The sequence below is a fragment of the Gavia stellata genome, chromosome 12 (genome assembly GCF_030936135.1).
Source record: "Gavia stellata isolate bGavSte3 chromosome 12, bGavSte3.hap2, whole genome shotgun sequence".
Taxonomy (NCBI): Eukaryota; Metazoa; Chordata; class Aves; order Gaviiformes; family Gaviidae; genus Gavia; species Gavia stellata.
In genome coordinates this window covers 19,786,615-19,803,410 of record NC_082605.1, presented here as the reverse complement: position 1 = coordinate 19,803,410, position 16,796 = coordinate 19,786,615, and the positions used below count along the sequence as shown (strand labels likewise).

Genomic DNA, 16,796 nt, shown 5'->3' with positions numbered 1-16,796 from the left:
TGTAAATAAACAGGACCTGTGTAAGCAATCACCACAAAAGGGGACGGTAACACAGGCAGCAGCTGCTGAATGCGCACACTGAAGTTGCAAACACCAGAGGAACCCAACCAAGAGCTGTGCGACAACCAAAGCACAAGCACAGCTGATGCAGCATTAGCTAAATAAAGGAAGATGAAGGGAGAAATCTGCACAGCTGATAAACACTGCAGGTTTGTATGTACACATGAATGCTTATCAAGGAAATTCACATTAGAGGTAGATGCCAACAATCTCAGTTTAAATCAGTGATCCATAAGCAAAGAGACTGACTGGTTTCTTTCTTTGTCTACTTTTCTCAGCAAGCTGAACTCCATAGGTCACAGATTCAGTTCTAACTTATTACTACGAAGTGTGACTACATGTATAGTCCACATTCAGTATGAGCTTCTGAGAGGCCTCTTCTCCATGATGGCTGCAAGTCACATCTTTGGGACTAACTTTACACAACCCCTTTCACCTGAAAAATATAAAGTGCATAGAACACTTAATCTCATCTCATCTCATATGGCTAAAACATCTGCAGTTAAAGATAAGTTAAAACTGAGGCACATCCTCTGTTCTCAACTCTGTTCCTGGTCCCAGAGGAATAAAAATTAGTTGACTTGTAAGATAAGACCAATAGTTATTAGTGCAGAGTTCAGGGAACTGGAAAGGGGAGAGGACCCCTATGCTGAGGACATTGCTTTGAGACGGACAAGTTGGCAGCGCTGTCCAAAAGTGGTCACTAGGCTGAAATGGGGCAAAAAAACCCCCAAAAACGAGAAGAGGCTTATAATGGACACAACACAGCAACACCTGGCATTTATTTCAAATGCCTCCTATTGGAAGAAACTGGAAAAAATTAAACATTGTTTGCAAACATTTCAGCTCTAATCTATTACGACAGTCGAGGCTTTCATCCCTTTCCCAAAGTACAAAGTAATGGGAAAATGTTCAAAACTCCCACAGCCATTTCACTGGGAAGATGCAAGTCTCAAAACTGAGAAAGACATGGAATTTTATATCCTTTTTCTAGTGCTAAGGAGGCTCCTTCCCTGCCTTCACCAAACTCCAGTATCTTTCCAACTTAAATATGCTTCTCTTAAGGCTTTGTTAGCCACTTCTGGCTAAGAATAATTTTAAATACAGCATCATTCAGATCATCCACCTTTACTCTCCCAAAAAGTAAATGAAGGAAGAGTGGCTTATGCCAGGCTTAGCTTGTCTTCATTGAAACAGCATGGTCTAAAAAGCCTTCATTCGCAAGGTTTCGTATTTCTAGGCCTTGGCTTCACAAGGTGCACAAACAAATTACTGCTTTTATAGAACAGAAAATTCAAATACAGTAATTATTACTGCAGACTCATCATAGTGTATATTCAGGTGAGTCTGAAGCTTTCCTTTCTCCTCCACTACTCCAACAAAACAAGCACTCACATTCAGGTCATTTGGGCTCTATATAAATCATTGAGACATCAGCTGTGTGATCAACAAGGCTGTTTCAAAGGTATCAGTACATACTGGGAGGGATTCTTGTTCCCCAGCTCGTGCAGCCTACAACATATTGTGTTGTTACCTTACCTACAAGCACACACTCAGTGACAGTCCGTGAAATAAGACTCCTCTCTACTTCTAGAGTTTAACTTCCACAGGAAAGTCACATTTAGAAGTGGAGCTGCACATACTCACATGGCTTTCCATGTCAGACTCCTGCTTGAATTGATTAGTTGGATGAATTAGTTGTCATCTCAACTTGGCATACAAGAGTACCTTACACAGTACCTAGCAATTCAATTACTAGGTCATATCTATACAGAAAACCCTCTCGGCAAACTAGTGACCATTTTGTGACACCTTTCACCACAGAAGCTAAGTTAACTTGTGACCCAATAAAGTTTACAAATGCTTCCACAAGTGGTTGATTGCAATGAGCCCTTTTCAATTAAGAGGTACTTGGAAACTTCCCTTAGCTCGCTCTATACAGAAATCTCTGATTTTGCTTATCAGTTAAGTACTGTTACCAAATGTAACAAACTGGTCCTTTTGTTCTTTGTTGGTTATGGAACAACAGCAGCCTTTGTTGTTGTCTCAGCACAGCTATTTATAGGTTGTGTCCCTTTAGAGACCATTTCCTCTCTTGATTTCTTCCACCTCTACTTAGCTCAGTCTACAGATATTAATTTCTCATTAGTAAAATGTTGAGTGTTTTAAGAGCTAAATCCTGTTCCAAAAGAAAAGCGTGTTACATCAGGTTCATTTTTTTCCAAACCAATGGTTGGGAAACATGGTTCAATTTCCATCTCTTCGGGATTGGTACCAGGTTAATTCAGAGACTGAAATATGCTTTTTGCCTCCAGAAATTTAAATGTATTAGTAAAGAAGTCTTATTTCTACTATTTCATATCCTTATTTTACAGACTTCACCACATACAGTGGGCAATTTATGAAATTTCACAGCAAATGTGGATCAGGCAGTCTTTACAAGGCTTGTTGTCACACAGCAAGCAGGAGGGATGTAGACTACCCTAAATATTGACTACATGGACTCCTTGCACCAAAAGAACTTGTGCTTGTCTGAAAGCAAAGAGCCACTGCTGGGGTCCCTGAGAAACGAGACAGGAAGAAAAGCACAAAAATATCCAAGTCCCCTCTAATTTAACAGGTCCCAATCCAATGGAACTTCAGAGAAAGGACTCCAGAAGAACCTGAACCCTCAATAAAAAAAGAGTAACTATCTTGAAAACTATCTTTTCACAGGTTTTTAAGTTTTCCTCTCAAACCCCAGGACAGATGCACTTTTCAAGTCATCTTCGATTAAAGGAAAATTCATTCATTCTAGTAGGACCCTCCAGTTATTTCTCCGTCTGCTCAAAAGGCACTATTTAGCAAGGGGTGCTGGTGGGCCGTTTCTTGCAGCATGCACCACATCTCAGAGGGCTGTGGGAACCTGTGGGAGCGTAGGACTAGGTTAACATGACATCAGATGAATACTGTCAGCAAACGTAAACCTATGCTACAAAAATCGATGCTATGTAGTAAGCTGCAAATTTTGGCACTAGATAAAAAAGAAACAGATGCCAGCCCTGGCAGACATCTACTCAGCCAGATCTAACAGTACTTAAGCCTAAGGCAAAAAATTCACTGGAGCTACCCTCCACAAAAGATCAAAATAAGATTATACCAGAAGTATGATTATATTAATGCTCACAGCAATGTGAACCATCAAACTGAAACAGCAACTCGGAGGCAACCTGCGCTTTCCCTCGCTCACCAACTTTCGCACCTCTGTGTTTTTAAGCTTCTTCATTCCTTTCTCTTTTGTCTGTTTTGAAGGTTGTTTTTTTAATTTTTTTTTCTCCCCCTAAATATTGTAACATCTTTGCTCTTGTCTAGCTAGGGACTTCTTTCCATTTGAAATAAGGTTAAGCTAAAGCTATGATGTTAGAGCTAACAGTTAAACTAGAGCATCTCTGGACAGGGATGCTAACACACGCTTACAAGTGGCATACAATTTCTTACTTGAACATCACAACGTATAGGAACCTGGGGTGCTGGAGGTTCCTTCTAGGCTTTCTGAATCCAAGTATTAGGCCCATGGCGATCTTTAATATTGATGGGTATGAGCTCATTTCTGTTAGGTTCAGTTCACTCGTCTGTTACAATCCTCTTACGGACTAACTTGACTTTGAAATAAGAAAAGCAGAATTGTTCTTTGTATTCCTCTGACCTGACTCCAGCTTGTGTTTATAGATTCATGTTTTTCATTGCAACTGTATACCTTAAATTCTTCAAAGGAAAACTAATTACACGCCACGGGACAATACAGTAACTGCTTAATTGCTTGGAAAAAAAAGTCATGCTAGAGTTTTGCGTTCGCCCAAGGAAAGACAATTAGACTTAACAGGGAAACCAGCAGGAAAGGACCATTGTACCGTATTTGCCATTTGCAGGGCTGGGTCCATCAAGCCAAGGATTTCTTCATTGTAACTTGACTCCAGACTAATTATGTCATCGATCACATCATCCATCTGCAGCAGAAAAGGTGGACAAAGAAAAACAAACCAGTTATCAAAACCACTAGGATACAGAGGCCTGACAAAGCACTTCAGCCACACACCGCCTCTCTGCAGCACAGGCCCAAGCAGAGGTGCCTGTGTAGTTTTGCCACACTCCAAATCCAACCCCTCAGCCATGACTGGCTATTCAGCCAGGACAGTCAGGTCATGACAAAGCTGCGGCTTCATGATCTAACCCACTCCTCCCACCAGCAGTTACCCTGCACTACCTGCCCACAGACACACTGTTCCTCCCAGGAACAGCAGAGGAGATAGCTCCCTGTAGAATGAGCTACACTAACGCCGTGAATCCCTCTCCTCCGTGCAGCACTGCCTGCCTACCCTCCACCTCTTTCCTCTAGTTGCGGGGTCAAAATCTGTGTACAGACAGTAATGCCCAAGCCCCTGACCCCTGCAGGGGAAGGAGAGGGAACTAAGGCTTGCTGCTGGGTGACGGGCTGCCCGCCCTCGACAACAGAATCCCTTGGGTTCATGTCCCTCATACACCCTCTGAGGAAGCACCACCCAAGAGCAGCTCGGACATGATTTTAGGTGGAGCAAGCCACCTTCTTTCTGAGGCTGGGCTGGAAGGTGCCTCCATAAGCTCCTGCATGGTCAGGAGAAACAGAGCCATCCGAACTGTCCTGCAAGATTGACTATTTCCTTTTTGCTCACTATAAAAAAGGAGCTTAAATGACAGTCGTCTACAAAATCCATGCATAACGTTGACGGTAGAAATAGCAGTATATAGGATTTTTGTATCAGCTCCAGAAAGTGTGATCAGAACGTATTACACTGACTGGAAGTGGGGGCAAGAGAGGAACAGTTACATCTCATATCCAAAGTCTTGTTACTAGAAATAAAAAACCCTTAGCTTAAAAAAAAAAAAAAAGATGTCTACTGAGGACAAATTGTCACAGAGGGATTAAAGCCTTCTCATACAATTTTTTTAAATGCAAGTGTGATCTGCACAGAAATGTGGTCTAAGAAACTATCAGGACAAGAACACTGGGAAAATTGCATTAGAAAAGATTTCCTGAAGTGAGACCTTAAAGCATGGTTGGTATGTTCTGCTACAGTATTACAGTGCTAGAAAAGCACTAGCCCTCTTCAGTTGTCTTAATGCATTTCTTTCATCAATGCTAATAAACAACGTTGTTGTTTTGTTCTTTAAATAGGTCTTACATTCAACTTCTTAAAGACACTATGGGGCAAGTTTATTCTTCAATGTAACTTCAAAGAAACATGCTCATCAGAAAGGGGACCTGTGCTACAACTCCTGTGTCATCCAGTACCTGCATGCATGATGCTCGTGAGTGTGTATTCAGAGCCGGGCACTCACTCTCAACCCTGCTTTGCTCTTCAAATTTATAAAATCCCTGCAGAAATAAAGAGGAAAAAAAGAAGGAAAAAAAAAAAAAAAGAAAAAGCAAAGCATGGATCTGAGTTCACGGCACAGTCTCAGTCCCAAAATGAGCACGACTGAAACCGTGTCATGCACACATGTGCCTGATGACACAGCAAAGTGAAGTGGTAAGTATCCTGAGGGAAAAAAAGATTTGGGTACAATTGGGACAATAGGATGGAACTACCTGATTTTCCTTTCTTTTGAAGCTATGGAGCACAAGTAATTTCTCTTGCATGTGCAAAATATATTCTGTAATAACTGTTTCTCAAAGTTGCATAACGTTTTCCTCACAGACTGCACCTGTATTAAAAATCTGGTGCAAAGGCTTGAGGGGGGAGGATAGGGGGACACAAGGAGCTCTACAATTGTCTCCCATTTGTCACGTTACAAAGATATTGATGTGACTCTTACACTTGTTAACATCTTTCAAATCATCTTCCTTCCGGACCTGAGCACACATGTAACATCCAACTAAGTTTTTGCCAGCAAAGATTAAGACAAGGTTGTGAAGGACTTCTAGGCATAGGCTAGTGAAGTCCTGTATTTGCAGCACTGAGCTTATCATGAAGCAGCCATCAGTAACATTTTACGGTATATTAGCTGGGATAATCTGGCCTTCCAGGTAAGCAAGAGACTTGCTCAAATTTTACTGTAAAAACACCTAAAATATCTCAAAAAGCTTTGTGTTTTTCAGTTATTTTTGCTATGCTCTTTGCTCTTTCTACACGAATGAGCCATAAATAACATTATTCCAGAAAGCTACAGCTTACAAAACTGCTTTGTATTCTCCAAAGGTCAATTATTCACTGCATGCATCAAGCAAGGGGGAGGAAAAAAAAGTAGTTTTAATGAGCATAAACTAGCTAAAATAGTTCAAAAAAGAGGAAGTTAGACAGATGAAGTTTTTTTGCCAAAATATTCTATGCAAATATATATTCAGGCAGACACAGAGGTAGCAGTTGCACTTTCTAAGTGAACAGTTCAGAAAAGAAGATAAACATAACATCTTAACAATGAGCAAACATGGGTTAAAACAGAAAGCAAACAGATTGCAATTCTATTTTACTAGAGAACACCCACAGTGAGAGCATATTACCTCTTTTTCACAGTTGGAGTTAAGGGTAAGCATAGCCATTGGACTGTTGGGCGCGCTGCTTCCAGTTCCAGGCGGCATGACGTGATCACCGGGCTGGTTTGGACATGGCAAGCTCAGGGCTTGGTTGGCATGTTTATTTGCTAGAGTGGTAGAGAGGTACTGCTTTACCTGCTGCCGCTGGGCTTGCTGAATATGGTACTTGGTTGGATTCTCAAGGTGAGTCTGCACCTGTACGACACAATTTAAAAAGTGCTTTATTGTTTTACAACATCATTATACGTGCCATCGATTTGAGCTACACATTTGTGACATATATACCAGCTAAGCATTTGACTTAAAGTACAAACCTGTGCAGCTCCAAGGAGGTCAACAGCGCTTCACAAATTCACAGTCAGTGGCAAGAAATCAGTTTATGAGCTAGTGTTTCAATAACTGACTTATTAACGGTAAACCAAGAAGTGCCACTTACTTTTCTACAACATGAGATTTCTCACTTAAAACCAATGGTCAGGTTTTCCAGTTTATACAGATACTCCCGAACAGATGGTTCTCCGTTTAGACCTTCAGCTACGCGACATTTAGTTTGCACTAAAATATGGAGAAACAAGTTGCATGGCAGGACTCGTTTTACTTGTTAGTAGCTACTAATTAAAACCAAATAGTATGGATTGATATCCTTTATCAGATGTCAAAGAACAGAGAGATCAAAAGGTTTGTTGTTGATTTTTTTAGGTTTTGGTTGGGTTTTTTGTCTGTTCGGGGTTTTTTTGAAGTAACACATTGGTTAAACACACAGGAATACACCATTTTTTCAGCCACAAATTATTTATATCTCAGAAATATTGCCTAAATCATATACGAATAAGACAGCCTGTTTCTAAACACATTATGCAAATAAGATGCAAGTAAAGAAGTGTTTCAGTTCAGATCAATCACTGTCCTCAGCAACAGCTATTTTTGTATTCAAGATAAGCTTTTCAATACTTAGAACTTTTTTTTATATACAAAATCTGAAAAGCCTCATACCGAACTATTCTCGTGCACTCTAAATAAGCAAGAAAAGTAAGGCAATTTTTTTTCCATGCAAAATTTTCACCATATCCTGGAAACTCTTTCTTTGTTTTTATCGGAAGGTAGAAAACAAACCAAAATATAATAATACTCCTAGAAGTTTTTTTGTTTTAAAACAGTTCCATTAAAGTGACTTTTGCTGTTACAAGTGACCAAGTAAGTCCCCCACTTATTTTTGTGGAAAAAAATAAATAAAGCATACTAGATACCAGCAGAAAAGGATTTCTTGTATACTGTAAGCCTTCTTAGCAACAGGTTTTAAAATAAGTCTGCAATAACAACTCACCTGATAATGATTATACTCAAGCATTTCCAGCATACTACTTATAGATTGTGAGAGAAGCGACTGCAATATCCTTTGCTCTACGCTACTCCAGTTTGAGGGATTCACATACGGAAGCACCATAAACCAGCTACCCCAAAACAGCAGAAGAAACTTGAATGCCACTGCTCAGCCTTATAGTAACCTACGCTAATTAGCCACGCATGTAGAGAAACAAACAGTTCACACAGGGGCTCTTCTTGGAAGCTATGCAAGTTTAGCCCTAAGTATTGATATTATTTTTTTTCCCTGGCTTTGACGTCATGCTTTTTCATAAACATAAAAGGACCTTTTAAGTGATGGGCTATCAAAGTCAGATTGACAGTTCGCTCAAGGCTAACTCGCTATTCATCTTTCGTTCCAGTCATACTAATAAACAATGGTATTTTTCTTTAGCAGTAAGGTTAAAAGTTTTTAAGTACAGAGTAAGAAATAACTGAACAAATGCCCTACGAGCCTAACGCATATCCCCTGGAAGCGGGGTGCACTGGTTAAACCCACGGGGCTATGCTGTCCTGTCTTCAGCTTCCAAGCGCAGCAGTCCACTGCCCTGCCCATGCAGCCGCCAATCCACCCAGGACCTGCAGCTGAACACGAAGGATTTGAAAAAGCTCCACCACATCCTCAGCCTCCCCGGTGCTTCAGAGCCCATTAATTCTGTCCCAACCTGCAGCTAGAAGAGGCCTTCCAGTTGAGGAATGGTTGACAATGGGCTAAAGCATGTCTCAAATGCACTTATCTGCACTTGTACACAGTCACGGACGGTACTGGGCACAGTCCCGACACCTTCCAGAACTTACTTTTTCCTTCTATCCAACTCCTTGACAAAAGCTTGTACTCAAGCACAGGCATCAAAAGCTGTTCAACTTGCATTATTTTCCACAGTCTGATGCACAGGGAAGCACACTTATGATAGCGTTTCTAGAGAGTTTAATCTGATTTGTTGCACTAAATCGCAAGACAACACAATGCAGAAGCCTGCTGTGATAAGTACAGCACTTGCTTTGTCCGTCTCAAACTGCGTTATCAATTTTCCTATCACCAGTGGTAACAGTTACGCTACCCAGATAAGTCTATTTATCACTTAAATTATCATCTTGCGAGTAGATAAAGTTTTCAGTAAATGGGTTATTTTTGTAACACGTGTCTTTGAATATGTTATTTTAAAAACAAGTCCTACTGGTCTGACAGAATTTGCACATTTCTTTTCCTCCGCAGGCATCAGATACCATGGCTATTCTCCCTTCACCCTGCCACGGTGACGGGATGGAGCAAAGCCTCTCCTCTCTGCACCCATCTCCTAGCCACCCTCCACGCTCCCAGGAGAGGGACCAGCAAAATTCCACACACGCTGCCTAACTGACATAGGATTTTTGTTGGAAAAACATGTATTATTTCACAAGAGCATAATTTCCCCAAGATTTTGTTGTATTACCCTACATTAGAATAGTTTGTGTTATTTTGCTACTCCATAATTATTTTTTTCCTTTTTTTTGTTTCCTCTTTTAAATGGGCTGTGCTGCCCTCGGTATGCCAGGGAAGGCAAGAGGAAAAAAAAAAGTTGTGAACCTTAAATAAAGGAGCTGCATTCTTTCTCAAACTTTTAAGTTGCAGATTTCTACTTAATACGGAAATGTAACTATTCTCTGAGAATTTTAAAGTGCGTCCTCTTTGGTACAGGGCAACAGATTTCAGCTGCAGTTCAAAAGCTACTGTCTGCTTTTTTCTTTCCTTCCCCCTTTTTTCAGGGGGGTGGGGGGGGTGGGGGGTGGGGTGTCACTTTGGCTCACAGAAAAAAGGTATATCCTTCTGGAAGTATTCTGAACAGAGTTATCCAGTAGGCCACATTTTCACGTAGGGTCAACTCTTGCTACACATGGGCAACAAGTGACTCTGAGGAAATTCATTTACTGTCAGGTGTCTGGGCTTCAAACCAACGGCAGCAGAGAAGATGCTCTATTGCCTTCACAGAAAAAACCTACCAGAAGAACCGTAATCATTACACACTAGATATGCACAGTTCTCCAAGTATGTGTCACCTTCTCACACAAGTCCAGTAGCAAACTGAGGAATACAGAGAACTGCCTTTCCTGTCATTAAATTGCTCCAAAATGATGCAAAGGAGAGATTCAGGGACTGAACATTTCCTTTTAATCCACAGCTGGTCAAACATACTTTCACATTTGAATACAAGAACATACAATTATTCTCCACATGGAAGAGAATTTGACCTAAGCACTCCCACCCTGCAAGTCAGTGCAACAAGGACAGGAGAACCCACAGGATGGAAACAGCTTCACACACGTTCCTTCTTGGACAGATATACCAGTTTCAACTACCCTCGCTCTGGCCAAGCGTGAGGCTCGACAAGCTACACAGAAGGCATCTGAGAAACTTCAGTTTGATTCTTCATTGTGTCACTTACTGCCCTCTTGAGCTGCCTTACAAGCTCCATCATTGAAATCTGGTGGGGACTACCTTTATAAACTGAGCGCTTTTCGTTGAGACTATCTCTCTCTTTGGCCTAGATCATCCTTTTCTGCAGCTTCTACATCAAAGAGAGCCCAAATGTGCCTACTTGCGCAAACGTTCCAAGACATACCAGTCGTGGTCAGCCTGTAGATAAGCCATAATGCAGTCTTACGTTTTGACAAAAAAATCTCACAAGCAAAGAGCTGCAAAACAAACCCTAAAATTAAATTCCACTACCTCAAATACGAAACCATGAATAAAAGCTTTGACTTAATTAAGATCTAATTTTGGTCCTCAGCCCCTTCTTGCCTTTGGGGTGAAGAATAGTTCTTCTTGTTCTTCCAAATTCATGAGACACAAAGTGCAAGACGACAATTTATTGGTTTGGATACACTCCCTAAGAAATTTGTCTGAATGGGGACATGGAAGAAAAACGGAACAACTTGAAACTGAATCCTCTGGATCTCCAACCGCCTATCTCTGGGAATCTCAACCCAAGCTTTGCTGTAATTACTAAACTGAGTAGAACATAGTTTTTTGGGCATTTTGGTATTGACAAGCAAAAAGTAATGAAAGTATCATCTGCAGAACTTTGGAAATTATTTAAGACAAGATGGCAAAACCAGCTAAATTTATCACACCATAGTGTGTACAAGGAACTACAGATCAACAATGGCCAAGTGGCAGCCTACAGCCTGGATTCAGCAAAGAAACACCTGGAAGAAGTCCGTACTTTCAATTTGTATTCAGGCGCATTATCAATTTGCTTGGTTATCAAGGTTCTGCTTACATGGGTAATGCTGAATAACACAACACTGCCTCAGAAATAGAGGCCTAGACCTGGTTTCCTGCTAGAACAGCCTCCAACGCCAGCTCAGCAGCATATCTACTAATCTCTATGGGCTGGCTCCATGCACAGTTAGAACTGTCACTACATCAGGTACTCCTGCACTACGAGTCTCACGGCACAGCGATTCAAGCTCCATTCATTCTTGCCATGCTGACACTGAGCTAGTAAGCTGCTTCTTGAGCTGAAGCACGGAGAAAAGCAGTATAAAGACATCAGTTTGACTGCACCCATATGTAACCCAGCTTAGACACTACAAGGCTGAGCTGGGCTGGAAAAGTTTGGGATGGAGCCATGATGATTACTCAGCACTCGTCCCTCGCTCTTTGGAGTATCCTGGAGAACAACATTATCTCAAGCAGGGGAAAGGCTTTCTTGTACCTTCACTAATCTCGACATCTGACTGCTAATTCCACTGCATACATCCAGTTCAAGTACCTGAGTAGAGGAAAAACAATTCCTGAGAAGCTGCCTATTTTCTTCCACATCACAGAAACAATGGTAATGATCCATATACGTAGAGCAGGTTTTTGCCAGCACTTGGGTCTAGCGTCAATCAAGCAAACATTTAATCAATGGCTTTCACTAGCTTTAAGTATACACACCGTATCAGTGGGAATTTTAGGTGTACTTCAGACTACATTCTTCAAAATCCTTGTATTATATTACACATCAGTGACAGGACTCCTGAGTAGACCCACATACTTCCTTCAGTTTGAAAAAACTAAAAAATGTTTCCCGTTAAGGTGATCAGGGGCTCAGGAATTCAAGCACAAAGCACACCTGCGTGCTTAAGCACAAAGCACACAGCTCAAATAGTTCCTCTGTATGAAGCCAACAAAGGCAACTGAAACAATGCTTCTGATACTTGCTCCTCCTGTCAAGTCTTGCTGGGAATCACACAGACTTAATTTACTAATAACTTGCTAATGACGGCAAGACCTTGGAACAGTGCTACCTGGCAACAGCGCAATGCACCCCCACTCCCAGTGGGTATGCACAGACCAAATCCCTTTTGTAGGGGCACACAGGAGAGTTCACTCTTGGGCAGGCACAGGGCAGGGTTGCCTAATGGCTTGGCCAATGCGTTTTGTACAGCGTAATCCAGAAATTAAATGGCTAATGATTAAAATAACGGGGAACTTACACCAGAATAAAAATCAGTAATTAGCTGTGGCTTTACTGCTAATCATCCTCTAGGAAAACTTCAAGTTCATAGAATCATAGAATCATTTAGGTTGGAAAAGACCTTTAAGATTGAGACCAGCCATTGCTGGAAGTTGATTAATTGCTGTACTTCTGGATGAAGGTAACTAGGCTAAGTTAGTTGGCCAGTGTTATTTATATGCTTGGAAATTTGTCCACGCACAGGTTTGATTTGTTTGAAATGGGTAACTGCAGGAAGCAAGCACAAACCCAGCATATCTTGTGTTAAGAGTATTTCTTCACAGTGGAACACTGCTTACTGGTTTTGCCATCTCAGTTACTACTTAAAAATGACAATGTGTTACTTGTCACATCTCCAAGTACCACTGCTTTCAAAGTTCTCTTATCATCCAGGAAGAAATATGGAGAAAATCATCTATTTCAGTGTGATCACAGAATAGTTTTGGATGAACAGCCTTAGGCGCTGCATTATTAAAAAACCCCAAAAAACAAAAAAAACCACCCACAGAACACCGAAGTTATAAAACTCTGGAGCACTTAATAGTTGTTTTGCTCACTTGTGGTCTTTCCTGTAAGTATTGAACAATTTAACACACAATTTCCTTGCCAAAACTTTTGCAGATATCCATACTACTACTGGTTTACTCATGTTGCCACAGCATTCATGTGAAGTGAACAAAAGGCAACCTGGCCAAGTAGAAACACCCATCAGGAACAAAATATTAAATGAATTTGAGGAGAACAAAGCCAGTTCTGAACTAGCCACACCTGAAACCCAGATGTGGGAGCAGGACTTGTCCACCCTGAGGACAGCGATCACGTCCCGCCTCAGGGAGCCCGGCCTGCACGGGTCTCCTCGCCCCCCAGGCCCAGCCGCCTCCCGGCCCCAGGGCTTCCTGCCCCGCCTCTTGGTCTTCCCCGCTTTTCTTCTCCCCCTCTTTTCATGGCAGGTATCACACCCCATCTCTCTCACCCCCTCGGGCAAAGGCCACCACCACTCTAGAGCCCCTGGGCATCCCCGTGCCCGGGACTCACCATGGGTCCTTGCCCAAGAGCCGGCGCCGTGCTCAGCTTCTGCCACGCTCGGGCCTAGCCGCTCAGATGGGAGCCATTTGTGCAGCCCAAACAGCTTCCCCGGCTTTCCTCCTCCCGTTTGAGCTTACAGGACACAACACCCCTTTCCTAGCAAAAAGCTAATTGCAAAGAACCAGGACATGGAGTTAAGCAGTGGAGACTTCGTGCCTGTGCCTGCAAAGCTGAAGATGCCCCAAATCCTCCGCTGGTGCAGACTAAAGGCCATCACGATGCCAGCAGCTCTGGGCTGCCCTGCTCCTCCGGCCCCCACCAGCTGGGAAGGAGCATATTCCCATTCCCCAAACGACACAGACGGAGATTCTTCTCACCAAAAACATCACTGAACCTTCCCGTGAAAGTAAAGCCGAACAACTTAATGCTTCATTTAAGCAGAGACAGGCTTGGGCACAGGGACATACCAGAGATATACAGAGGACAGCTAGCAAGGGGGAGGAAGACTCTTCCCCCCACCCCCACTTTTTCTTTTTTTAATTAAAAAGACTATTTGTTTGAAGTAAATTGCCTTAGGACTTACAGTTCATAATTACAAATAAAATACTTTTTGGTCAGTTTTCTTGGTTCAATAGAACTTTTTGTTGCTTAGACAGCTAAATGTCATGGGATTTTTAAGAAAGGTTAAAATTCTGTGTCATTTAACAATTAATGGTACCCGAAGAAAAACGATACAAAACCACATCCACTGAAGTGTTTTGCAAGGGCTACAGGCTTCAGCTGGGTCCACTGCGCCAGAAAGCCTGTTCAACACGCTAGTCCAGGGCTTCAAAGCTGCTTTTTAAAGCTGCTTCGACCCATCACCTTCAAGGATTAAAAAAACCCCAACAGCAGCAACAGCAACAAATTGCTTTCTAGGACTTTGAATAAAACCAGAAAGCTGTATAAACAGGTGCCTATCCTTTCAGGCTCAACAGGGGGGAATCTGAGGAAAATGACATATGAGATTAAGAGTGATTTATTCTCCTGAAGTTTTCTAATCCAGCTTCAAGATTCTGCAAGTCATTTTCAGCACAGCTTGATCCATTAAGCCTGAAAATCCTGAAGACCATAAAAAAAACTTCAATTATTTCATTAAAATATTGACCATGGGTTTCACTGCAATGCCAGGAAGAACCCTGCCACCACCCAACTCAGAGCAATCCAAATAATCAGTGAGACAATGGTTTAACTCATTCTCAAAGACATTTTCCCACATGCGGCATTCAAACATTAAGCAATGGCACCACATTTTTCCTCCTAAGGACATCAGTGGCCTGAAGTAGCTTTGCATGAGAAGTTCAGTCCTCTTGCTTTCTGAAACCTTTCTAGTCCTCCAAGATAGAACAGCTACCTTATTTGAAATGTAACCAAACTAAGTTGATTGGGTTGTGATCTATCATTCCCCATAGGGCCACTGTGAATTTAGTTATAGATAAACCTATTCAGTAACTTCTCCAGACACCATTCTCCCCTTCCCTCCATCTTTTCTACATCATATTTGCTCCCCTTTCTTTTTGTCCATAGCCCAGGAAGAGTGGCCAGAAGAACACTGACCGTAAAGCCCAAGAGCAGAAAAAGGGTGAAGAGTTACCTGTATTGACTAGGGAATGACAGGCAGGATGAGTTGATCCCAGCATTTTACCTTAGGACATAGCCAACGCAAGGAAACAACATCAGTTAGCACAATAAAACTCCCTGGTTACTTAATTCATCCAAAAACTGAACTTGAAAACCAAGGCAAGTACGAGAAAGTTATTTAAGATCTGGCATGATCGCAGTCTAAGTGGATTCAACAGTCATCTTCAAGCACAAATAGTTATGAAAAGAAAAGGCACATTGTACAGAATGAACATCTTTTACACAACTAGGGGTTGTTTTGCCCATCACCAAAAATTCCTCTGCGTAACGTGACTTTTTATCCAAAGGAAAGACATGAAGCAGACAAAAAGAACAAAGTTTTTGTGGATTAGTATTTAAAAACTGTGCTTCAGCTATAGAAGCACATGACAACAGTATCTAAGGAAATTAAAGAGAGGTTAGCCAAATTTGCTTAAGGCGACAGGAATTGATGTAATTTGCAGGTTAGTGGCATGCTAGCTGCCATTCCACAAGTGGGGCTTTCAGTCCTTTGAACTCCTGTATTTTTTTGTTAGGAAACCAGCATTTCAGCTGTTTACTTCCCAACACACATGCCATAAATTTTTATTTTATACAGTTACTGAGAGGATACCAAAAAGCATTGCAACATTTTAGGACAGACAAGTAATTGACTCCATAAAATGTCAGACACAAATCTTTTGCTATGATTTCACCTACCCCAGGTGCTTCAGAGCGTAAATATTTTATGACTAACAGGCAACAATATAAGCCACACAACTGCATCTGACAGGCAAGTTTGAATTATGGTACTTCCATAAAGTAAAAAGCTTAATTCAAGCACCTCATGTTTACGTCCACTTCTGCCATCCTCCTCTCTCTCAAGGAAGCTGGGCAGCACTTTCATCAGCTCTAGAGGGTTTGAGATTGCTCACAGTAGGACACGAATGACTCTTCCTTACAGGAACTGTCAAAGATAGACATAAAGTTGCTTCCAAAAGCTCTCTTGCAAGACTTGGCGTAGAGACGTCAATTCAAGAGGGAGCAGAGTCATAGGACTACAGACATTTCAGCTGCCCAAAGCCAGTACAGAGGGTCTGAAGCCATCTCGGCTCCCAGCTTCCCCTTGCAAAGCCTTTCATAGCCCAAGCACGGTCATCCGCCCTTCCTACAGCCCAAGCAACACCAACACCACAAGATTTACCAGACCTCTCTAACGCAGTTCACTATCAACTTGAAAGAGTTACTTCAGAGAGGTAAAAGTATTTGACCAACCTTATCTTCCTCCTAAGGGTGCCAAGCACGGTGTTAGCCAGTGCCAGCTTTGACTTGCAGTCACATATTTAGAGCTTGAGCAAGACTATCAGTTACATTTCACAGGGGTTACTAATCCAGCCACCGTTCCAGCCCTCAGTAACCCCTGCTAGACCTGCACGACAGAGCATTTCACTTCCAGGTCTCCGGTTCACTGCAAGCCTGCTGGAAAAACTGGTGGCTTAATGACTTCACTCTGCTGCACTTCCCATGGCAGGGAAGAGGTGCAGAATACCGACCCTTCTCCGCAGCAGGGCACTGACAGGTCAGACGACTACTTAAATCACATCAACCTTCACATGTGCAAAGGACTTAAGAGATTCTGGATCTATTTCTAGAGCCCACAGCCGAGACAGCATGCA

The 16,796-nt window shown here is 42.0% G+C and overlaps 1 protein-coding gene across 9 annotated transcripts in view; it reads right to left on the bottom strand.

Moving 5' to 3' along the window:
• MITF (melanocyte inducing transcription factor) overlaps positions 1-16,796 on the bottom strand; it is a 108,569-nt gene that overhangs the window by 12,681 nt on the left and 79,092 nt on the right. For 3 of the 9 annotated variants that reach the window (XM_059822988.1, XM_059822987.1, XM_059822990.1), the window contains 3 exons: positions 6,578-6,805; positions 5,369-5,452; positions 3,951-4,046 (listed from right to left, as the gene is read on the bottom strand). In XM_059822988.1, coding sequence (XP_059678971.1) covers positions 3,951-4,046; positions 5,369-5,452; positions 6,578-6,805 — 408 coding nt within the window. Of the gene's footprint in view, positions 1-3,950; positions 4,047-5,368; positions 5,453-6,577; positions 6,806-7,934; positions 7,968-16,796 lie in introns of those variants that run through there. The other 6 variants (XM_009818048.2, XM_009818049.2, XM_059822989.1 and 3 more) reach the window with 4 other exon arrangements.